This window comes from Lissotriton vulgaris, chromosome 4_1 (assembly GCF_964263255.1).
Source record: "Lissotriton vulgaris chromosome 4_1, aLisVul1.2, whole genome shotgun sequence".
Taxonomy (NCBI): Eukaryota; Metazoa; Chordata; class Amphibia; order Caudata; family Salamandridae; genus Lissotriton; species Lissotriton vulgaris.
In genome coordinates this window covers 14593190-14604266 of record NC_141691.1, presented here as the reverse complement: position 1 = coordinate 14604266, position 11077 = coordinate 14593190, and the positions used below count along the sequence as shown (strand labels likewise).

At 39.3% G+C, this 11077-nt stretch overlaps 1 protein-coding gene across 1 annotated transcript in view; it reads right to left on the bottom strand.

Moving 5' to 3' along the window:
- Positions 1–2210: 2210 nt before the first annotated feature.
- The window catches only part of LOC147718223 (nicotinamide N-methyltransferase-like), a 98637-nt gene continuing 89770 nt past the window's right edge, over positions 2211–11077 (bottom strand). The window contains exon 3 of the mRNA XM_086966646.1: positions 2211–2955. Within this exon, the coding sequence (XP_086822772.1) occupies positions 2505–2955 (451 nt within the window). The 3' untranslated portion in view covers positions 2211–2504. The remainder of the gene's footprint in view (positions 2956–11077) is intronic.

The following is an 11077-nucleotide window of genomic DNA, read 5'->3' as shown; positions in this document are numbered from 1 at the left end:
CACCACAAGGAGAAGGCAGGAGACCAACCAGAGAAAGGCAGACATGAGGATAAGAGAGGACCTCAAAACAGACCTTGGAGGAGAGCTCTGCATTCAGTTTATAACAAGCTTCAACAAGGTTCTACTAGATTCTCCTCTCACTGTCCCATTTTGTACCAAATTGGTATTACGTGTTTTATTCTACATAGTTGTAAGTATTTTCCAGTTGTGGCTGGTGACATTTGAATGTGGTGGGCATAAATGATTGTTATAACTTTTCTGTAGTGAGCGACACAAGCGAGCCTAATGGACAAACGTGGGGTCCAGGCTGGGTCCTTCTCCAGAGAACAAAATTAAACACGTTTGGCAAATGGTTGGTTTTTAAGCAAATTACTTTAGTGATAAAGCAAGGCTTATAAAAAATTAGCAAGATATAGTCTTGAAATATTAAACACATTATAAACTGCCCTATATCTTAAACTATTATTATATTCAACAGTGCAAATTGTACGGCGTTTTCAAGTGTGCCCTTCCCCAATGTCTGGCACTGCATGAACATCAACTTTGGAAGAAAATGCTCTAACCAGGCTTCAGGGAGGACGCACATCTGCTGACTGACTTCACTGAATATGTGAAGACAGGACTTAAGTGGGGTGAAAAATGTGGGGGCACTCAAAAAGGGAATATGTAAAGGAATATGTAAAATACATTTGTGTGATTGCAATAGTGTGCTACCCGACCTGTATTTTGGTTTCTCTCTTGTTATCTGTTTAAGGTAAAGAAGTGACTTCAAGAATTTGCTATAAATGGTTAACTTTGAAAATGATTTAATTCTGGAATTTCAAAAATATTGAGGCCTGTTGAGGAAGATTTGGCCTTGAGTTACATGTGCTTTATGTTAGATAAGTATGCCCTTTTTCTCTGTCCATCTGTACATTCCAACCAACGCTCTTTTCACTCTTGCCTCGAATGCACTCTCTCGCATCTTCCTCACTTCACCACTTCCAAACATACACTGCACTCACTTTTATTTCAGCAATGTATTTCTTTTTACTTTTGTCCTGCAAATATTTTGCATCTGTTCTCCCCCTTCACACACATTCCGGCAGAATTGCAACTACAACTGGAATACATTACTATAGTTTTGTGTGATTTGCAGAGAGGCCAACCCGCTGACAGGCACTTTGCTTTGGCTTCAGTGTTAAACACCTTGTTAAACACTCATAAAGACCTGGCACAGCTCAGATTATGCACGTAAAAATGTACATGCACACATGATTAAATAGCTAACTCCTGAAGAAGGTAAAATTAAGTAAAACTTGATTTAAGAGAGGAACTAAATGGCTGACATACATTGCCTTAACATTGTTAACACTTATTGATCGTAAATCAAATATTATTTTGGCATTAATGTTGTTCACGCATGAAGATGGTCCCAGTTGTAATGTCATACAGCAGTTCTCTCTCGCCTTGCTCTTGACTCAGATATTTGGATAAACTTCAAAAGTGAACTAGAACCCTGGCCTGCTGTTCTTATGGATCAATTTCACAGGACAAAAAATACAGCTGCTCCACGTCTAACGGGCCCGGACCTGCAACCCAGGCCCGGGGTGTCTCAGTCAGGGAGGTTAGCGCTGCGAAGGGTCTTAGCACAAGATATATAACAGATGATTGCAGTATAGCACTTACAATTACAAAGAACAAGGCACCAAAACACACACATGCTTGCATCCATGAATGGAAAATGGTGGGATGCCTTCCTTTGAATGATAGACAGCTGCTCTCATGCAGGGACGGAGACTTCAGCGCCACAAACCATGATGCTGAAAGCGTCCCTGGGCTATAGTGGATACTGCCATAGACTACAATGGTAATGAAGGGCTTTAGAACAGTAAGCCCTGCCTAGTGTGTCACAGTTCAAAACGTTGATGTAATGCCTGGCTTCCGTCTCCTGCTTCAGAGTGAGGAAAGACAGGCAGCCTGGGCCAGAGAGCCGAGACTTAAATACATTGATTTTTTCAGAGATACGATCGTACATTGATCTATTTAATATTAGTAGGCGAATGTGTAGGAATTTCAGGGACCAGGAAAATATTTATAACTTCTTCTACTGCTCTTTGTACAGGTAGTATCCCTGTACTGACACGCTTACCTGGAAACATAGCATGCACACCTGTCAAAGGAAGTGACACCTATGTGGCCAATGAACCATCCGGCCCAGGCGAAAAATTATCTTTTATTTTGTGCTTAAAAGCAGAGTCGTGAGATGTCTAGGGATGAAAGCGGATGGGACAAGAAGGAGCAATGTCTGGCCATCACCCGGATGTATGCCCTGAAACCTCAATAACATTTCTATTCTTTATTGCTTTACAACATTGCAAGTGCAGCATAAGTGAACATTTTTGTTTTCTTCCGGCATTTTAATATTGTTTTAAAAAACAAATATTTAAAAATCATAGAAATGGTAGAAAGATAAGCATTTGGATGCTGGTTCCAGGTGCCTTCTCCATCGCTGTCTCTTATCTTCAAGAACAAGAAGGCTCAATTTCTCTTTCTTTCCGTGCCTTTAAAACGATGAAACCGCTAAAATCTGATGCATCATATAAACATTCTTGATGCCGCTTCAAAACATGGTAGTTCTCCACGACATAGCCAGCCTCGGCGAGAATATTCCTAAGAGAGCTCTCATTGATGGAGAAAAAAGGGAACTTGCAGTTGCCCAGCATGTAGAAGGTGGCTTCCAGGACCAAGATCATTAGTAGATGGCCTCCGGGTTTTAAGAGGGAGGAGACATTGTTTAGAGCTTCGCAGAAGGTTTTCTTGTCGGGGACAAAGTACTCCAAGGAATGCACAAGGAGCAGACAGTCTGCCTGGGGCTTGACGACGGGAGCCAAGGGGTTACTGCTCATGACGTCACACAGGAGGACTTCTTTAACTTTTCTTTGTAAAATGTTCTGCTTGGCAATCCATGTTTCACTGTAAGGAAAGTTATAAGAAGACAGACAATAATGAGACATTATTAATATATTTAAATTATTGACCAGCACCTTTTCTAAATCGTGGAGCCTACCATTGTGGTTGTTGTATGACGTTTGAAGATGGCTGCCCCAAAAGCCTATACTGTCTTCTTTGTATAGCACGTCTTTGGAACTACATATGGTTTATGAACTAGGGGCCTCATTTATGAGAAATGACGCATCGCTGCGTGAAAGCAGCGATGCGTCACTTCTCAGTGCGCACTCCCTGCAACATTCCTTATGCATCATATTTAATGTATGACGCATCATGTCGCAAGGAGTTACAGATACGTCAGTATTTCTGACGTTTCTGTAAGCGCAAAAGTGACATACATTTTACTGCATCACTTCTACGACCCTTCCTTGCGTCAATACGCCCCCCTTGCATACAATATACCTGCCGCAGGTATAATGTGGCGCAGGGGTTTACAAAGTGACGCATCTACCTAGCCGCGTCACTTTGTAAATATGGCGCAACAAGGCACATTTTTTACGCCACTGGAGCGTCACAAAAAGTGACGCACCGGAGGCGTAAAAGTGACGCACAGCCTCATAAATGAGGCCCTAGAAGTCTATGCTATTAGCGCTATCTTTCTGTAGCTAATGGTTTCCTATTACACACACAGGGGACAGTTTTTGGTTTAAGAGTTACTGTTGAGATTAATTTGCCTGAACAATATAGGTAAGATTGAAAAAAAGACCGTTAAACTCTTAACCAATGTGAGCCAGGTTTATGTTTGTGTTGAGTTCCAGGTGTGCTCACACTCACTCCTTCCATAGTAAGAATCATGGCTTGTAACGCCATGTTTTTATCCAATGTTCTCTAGGTTGTGTGACTCTTGTAGCATGAAGGTGAGAGCTTTGCTGCTGAGCTCTGGGTTAACCAAACCTCAGGACCTTAAAAATCATTTCCCCCTTGGAAATGTTTTCCCTTGAGATCCATCTTGTTGCCGTCGTTATTTTTTATTTTTTTTGTCATGGCAAACTTACTACTGTAAGAAATGATATATTCAAGAAGGAACATGAGTGCAGACAATGTCTGCACCCAGAACTTACAAAAGGTAATAGCTTTTGCACAGCATTATGTTGTCATCTCTACTAGATTAGAAGCAGTAGCTCATCCTCATGAACGCAAAGTTCACCAGGGTAGGTGCATTCAAGAGCGCACCACAAATTCCTTTTAAAAATGACAAAACATTAGGAAAACCTGAACTTGGAAATTATTGAAATCAAATGAGCGGCCTTACTGCATCATAGATCTTCTGCTGAGTATGTGTCATATATAATGCTGATATCAAAGTTTATCACCGTCAGGTCTGATAAAGAATACAAAATCACTAGACAGCAAGCCCAAGATTTACTAAGCCTTTGCGTCATTCTTGTGTTGTGCAAGAAGATGCAAGTCAAAGGCTTAAGTCCTATTTACTTTGTGTAGCAATGTGTGTTTTTGATTGCTTCTCTTGTCCTTGCGCAAGTCAGATTCAATATATGCAAGTGGGTGTTCCAACACAAATAGTCATTCAAGCCTAACACATTTTTATTTTTCAAAGCACATGCTGTATTATGCAGCCTTATACAGCATATTACAATGCTTTTATTGCACCAAAAAGCTAAACATGACCCTCACAGGTGCAGGTAACCACTAAAAGACCCCAATATACCATACATAACCCCCTAGACTTCTTACCAAATACTTTCCATCTATTGGCGTTCTTTTTTGTGATCGAGTTGTCATCTGCACCAACATAGCATTCAGTGAAGGAGGAAGTAACGGATATTCAGACAAAAGATCAGTGTCATTGATTTAAGGGATGTTTTAAGATTTCTCCTAGTTTGGAACCTACAGCATCCCATTCCCATGACATTCCACCACATGTCAAACTGATGGCAGAATTGCATTTGTTGGCTTCAGAATCATTTCAGACTTCATCTGCTTGCTTGGCATGAACTTCTCAGGCTGAATGTTCTTCTTTTCTGCCACCTATTCTTGCTGCCATTTTGAGGATCACTCCTAAGTATCATCACTTTCCAATTGACAGGCAAGAATAATTGATCAATCAATCAATCATATAATTATATAATATATATATATAAATATATATACATATATATACATATATATATATATATATATATATATATATATATATATATATATATATATATATATATATATATATATATTTTATATATATATATATATTTATATATATATTTATATATATATATATATATATATATATATATATATATATATATATATATATATATATATATATATATATATATATATATATATATATATATATATATTCCATATATAGTTAGTTGCACTAACTATATATCGCGCACCCGCAATCCACTGCTGATGATGTCACATATTACATCATTCATGACATGGTCAGTGACATCACTGATGACATCACTGATGACATCTCAAATGACATCACTGATGACATCACTGATGACAACATCCAGTGACTGTATGTTTCTGTAAAGTTAAAATATGTCTTACATATTGAAGAATGAGTGGATGTATAAGTGTCTGGATGAAGGATTTAGTAGGTGCATGACTGACTGTATGAGTGAGTGTTTAAATGTGTCTGACTGAGTGCATGGGTTAGTGACTAAACTGTCTTAATTTGTGCATCATTATGTCTGTTGTTCTGTAAACTGTTGCATGTGTTGATAAGTAGCTATATGAGTAACTATATGGGTTATTGATTGGTTGCCCAAGTATTTGTATGGGAGACTGAGTGTGTGTGTGGGTGGCTGGGAGGTGTATGACTCTGTGCATAGAATTGTGAGCAGTTGATTCACTAGATGTATGGTTTCAAAAGTGCATGTGGAAACAGCCAGTCAGTCAGTCAAAAAAGGCTTTATTTCGACATATAACAATATCTTAAAAAGCGTACATACAATTTAAAATTAATTTCAATGCATTTAAAGATAAAAACCGCAAATTTTTACTATAAATAAGTTTATAAATTTCCTAAAATAAGCATGGATTTTAAACAGACCAATAAAAAACGTAATTAAACAATTTGTCTGAGTCTTTTTGACCGAATTCGCCATGCCCACCCAAGGTACTTCGAGGTGGCACATGCGTAAAAGGTACGAGTGTCTGAAAGAAGAATCCTTAGGGCCACGTTACAATGCCTAGTACCCAGTGTGCGACACATGGGTTTTAGCCATTTTGACCGTGGGACTTTATATGCAGGACACTCAAATAAAAAGTGGGGGACAGATTCTTGGCGCTGTGGGCAGAAGGGACACCACGGAGCCGTCTGGTATGGAATTTTCCAATGACTAGTAAATTCCATTACAGGGAGAAGACCAGTTCTAAATTTAAAATACAGGGACCTTTCCCAAGGAGCTGAGATAATGTCCAAATACAGTTCTCTAAAGGGGGTATCTTTGGACTCCATGAAGTTTCTGGTCGACTTGCAAATCGAGGTGGAAGAATTCCTTCTATTTGTCACCCAGTTCCAATAAAGCTGTTTTATCGTTGATTTGGGCGGGGCTGTCTGTTGGTACCATGCATCTTCCAGCCCCAAGTTGGTGAGTAATGCTTTGATGTCCGTTAGCCACTTTATTTTCGCCCACCCTGTCGATCTTAATATCTCCCGCAGACCGTCCGCATAACTTGAGAGTTCGGGGACTCTCCAGATGCGGGCCCACAGAAGCAAAGGGCGTAACTTTGCTAGATCTTCAATCGCCCGACAGCCCATGTCCAATTGCAGAGGTAAGATGGGGACAGAAGGGCCGAGGGACATCAGGCTTCTCAAGAAGGTATTCTCAGCTCGAGTAAGGTCTTTCAAGTTCGACATTCCCCACAGTTCCGCCCCGTACAAAGCGGCACTTATTCCACTTATTCCTCTAGCCGAGTAGATGTCCAAAACTGCGGCAATGGGTTTGGTTGAGGCTGCTCTCTGCTCTTTCAGCAGGGTCCCAGTTACTCTTTTTAGATTTAACAGCATTTTAGTCAGATGCTAGTCCCATTTCATGGTATCCACCAGCCTGATACCCAGATAATCGAAGGTCTTAGTCCTGTCCAATGCCACAGAGCCCAATGTTGGCGGAGGGCCAAGTTTTTGCGGAGGGTTCAAGATGAGGTACTTTGTTTTGTCTGTATTTATACAGAGTCCTCTTTGTCTACAAAAATCGTCAAATCCCGAAAGAAGCTGTTGTAGGCCCATTGGCGATTTTGACAAGAGCAAAGTGTCGTCCGCAAAAAGCAGGGTGGGAATAGAACGACCTGCCAGGCGAGGGGTATCTGCTGGTATCCTTGACAAGTGGTCCACCACCCCATTAACATAGAGCGAAAAGAGTGTTGGGGCAAGAACACACCCTTGCCGCACACCTCTATTCACATCTATTCTTCGGGTCTTTTGACCATTAGGACCCCAGCGGATTTGGGCATAGGTGTTTTCATGAAACTTCATGATCAAGTGAAGCAGGTAAGGTGGCAGCTGTATGGGCGGTTGACTGTGTGCATGTGTGTATTGGTGAGTGAATGGATATCTCAGTGCTACATGTCAAAGTAAGTACATATGTAAAACACAGTACATGTGAGAGTTGACATATATAAATAACTGTGCATAAGAGCCAGTGAATGTGTGAGTGGCTGTATGGATCATTGTGAACTTGTATCAGGGATTGTATAAGAGAGTAAATATGTGTTAGTATATGTTTGAATAAGTAAAGTTTGTATAACTGTATAGTTGAGGAAATGGAGGTGTGATTGATTCTTTGCATGACTGACTAGGTGTGTGAGTAACTCCATCGATGAGTGACAGTCTGTGAGTGTCTGTTTACACTGATTGTATCTAAGGTTATATTAGAGTCTGAAGAGGTTCATCGTATTATCACATGAATGATATCATCAGTGATGTGATCAGTAATGTCAAATGAGATGTCATCAGTGATGTCATCAGTGATGTCATTTGAGATGTCATCAGTGATGTCATTTGAGATGTCATCAGTGATGTCATCAGTGATGTCACTGACCATGTCATAAATGATGTAATATGTGACATCATCAGCAGTGGATTGCGGGTGCGCGATATATAGTTAGTGCAACTAACTAGATATGGAATTTCAATGGTTTTGTGTGAGTAAAATAAGGTTTTGTAAATGCGAATTCCTAACTATATATGGTCTATAACCTATCGTTTTTTCAGTGAATTTTCAAGGTTTTGTAAATGCTAATTCCTAACTATATATGGTCTACAACCTATGGTTTTTTCAGTGAATTTTCAAGGTTTTGTAAATGCTAATTCCTAACTATATATGGTCTATAGCCTATGGTTTTTTCAGTGAATATATATATATATACATACATATATAAACATATATCATCTGTATATCTATATAAATACAAACATAAATGCATGCATACATATACTTATATGCATACAGATGCATGGTTTTTACATGAAAGTTGAAAAAACACTAATAAAAGCAAAGCTAAAAAGCCACCTCATTACAAACAGAATGGCTTTAACTTAAACGAGGGCGAGATCTATTGCATTTTCAATGCTTGTTTACTTTGGTTCCATCAAGAAGGCATTCAGATGTGTCACACATTGCCATACATTCTGAATGTTAGCACTCTAGTTGCACATTAGATCACTGTAGTAAAGCTACTGCTCACCAGGGGCGTCTGCTGCTGGTATTCAAAGTGCATGTTTCAGTCTGCATGTCAGAATTTTTTTAATGAATAGAAGAGGATTTGAGAAGTCACTCAAAATGATCCCTAATTTTTCTTTCTGAAGCACTAATCATACTTTCTATGGCAAAATTAACCCCCTCATGTTGTTCCTTTTTAAATTGAGTGTTTTCAGACTTACCACTTCATTCCAATCAAGATGGCTTCTGGTGTGCCATACTTTTGTCATAAGTAAGACTCTTAGCGCTCTAGTTGTTCTTTAGAACACTCTCGGACATTCTGTCATTGGGCTATACGTGGGGTACATCTGGGTGATATTTGGGCTACATTTAGGCTCTTTTGTCTCTGGTGGCCATCTTGGGAGACTGTATGTCAGAATTTTTTAATGAAATTGAAGAGGGTTTGAGAAGTCACTCAAAATGTGCCCTAATTTTTCTTTCTGCAGCACTAATCATAATTCATATGGCAAAATATACCCCCTCATTTTGTTCCTTTTTAAATTAAATGTTTTAAGAGTTACCACTTTATTGCAATCATGATGGCTTCAGGTGTGCCATACCTTTGTAATAAGTAGGACTGTTAGCGCTCTAGTTGTTCTTTAGAACACTCTGGGACATTCTGTCATTGGGCTATACTTGGGCTACATCTGGGTGATATTTGGGCTACATTTGGGCTCTTTTGTCTCTGGTGGCCATTTTGGGAGACTGCATGTCAGAATTTTTTAATGAAATAGAAGAGGATTTGAAAAGTCACTCAAAATGTGCCCTAATTTTTCTTTCTGCAGCACTAATAATACCTTCTATTGCATAATATACCCCCTCATTTTGTTCCTTTTTAAATTAAATGTTTTAAGAGTTACCACTTTATTCCCATCACGATGGCTCCAGGTGTGCTATACCTTTGTAATAAGTAGGACTGTTAGCGCTCTAGTTGTTCTTTAGAACACTCTGGGACATTCTGTCATTGGGCTATACTTGGGCTACATCTGGGTGATATTTGGGCTACATTTGGGCTCTTTTGTCTCTGGTGGCCATTTTGGGAGACTGCATGTCAGAATGTTTTAATGAAATAGAAAAGGATTTGAGAAGTCACTCAAAATGTGCCCTCATTTTTCATTCTGCAGCACTAATCATACTTTCTATGGCAAAATATACCCCCTCATGTTGTTTCTTTTTAAATTAAATGTTTTAAGAGTTACCACTTTATTCTAATCAAGATGGCTTCAGGTGTGCCATACCTTTGTAATAAGTAGGACTGTTAGCGCTCTAGTTGTTCTTTAGAACACTCTGGGACATTCTGTCATTGGGCTATACTTGGGCTACATCTGGGTGATATTTGGGCTACATTTGGGCACTTTTGTCTCTGGTGGCCATTTTGGGAGACTGCATGTCAGAATGTTTTAATGAAATAGAAAAGGATTTGAGAAGTCACTCAAAATGTGCCCTCATTTTTCATTCTGCAGCACTAATCATACTTTCTATGGCAAAATATACCCCCTCATGTTGTTTCTTTTTAAATTAAATGTTTTAAGAGTTACCACTTTATTCCAATCAAGATGGCTTCAGGTGTGCCATACCTTTGTAATAAGTAGGACTGTTAGCGCTCTAGTTGTTCTTTAGAACACTCTAGGAGGCTGCAGTAGAACACAAAGGAATCAACTGACAGTCTCTGTCCTTGTTGGATGTACATGTTTTACTGAGAATGTCAGACCTCATTTTCACATGACTGAGAAAGATAATGTGAATTTACAGAAAATATGCTTTCAGTTTAGCTTATAGATCCCCTTCCAAACCACTGTGGGAAAATCATGAGATATTAGTTTTCTTTCAAACAATATTCATGATATCACAGCAGAAGGTTTTTTCACATGGTAAAATAACCTTAGAACCCACCACAATTCCTAAAACGAGTATGGTACCATCAACAAATGATTTATAATGTAACTAAAGTCCTAAAACCCTCTATTAACTACAATGCTTTTTAATGAGGTGCTATCATGTATATTGGTCCCAAGATGGCTGCCAACACTTCTTGGATGAAGTGCTGACAGCCAATCAGATCAGATGTGTGGTTAGGCTCCGCCCAGATATATATCTTTTTTTGAACCTAAATTACTCAAAATCCACTGGAGCACATATATTGAGACCTAGCAAAGGCACATCGGGCTAACAGTCCCTACAATTTTGCCAAGTTTCGTGCAAATCCATTCAGCCGTTCGAGCTAAAAGTGAGGCCAACCGCCCTATGGAAATTAACATGGGAAAAACGCGTTTTGGGACCCCCCTTTTTTCTCGGCCCCGCCTTGATAAAACCCCCCCAAATTGTCAGGGGCTGCTCAGAAACAAAATGTTCCTTTTTCCTGAAAATTTCAGCCAATTCCGTCCACAAACGCCAAAGTTATCAGACATAGA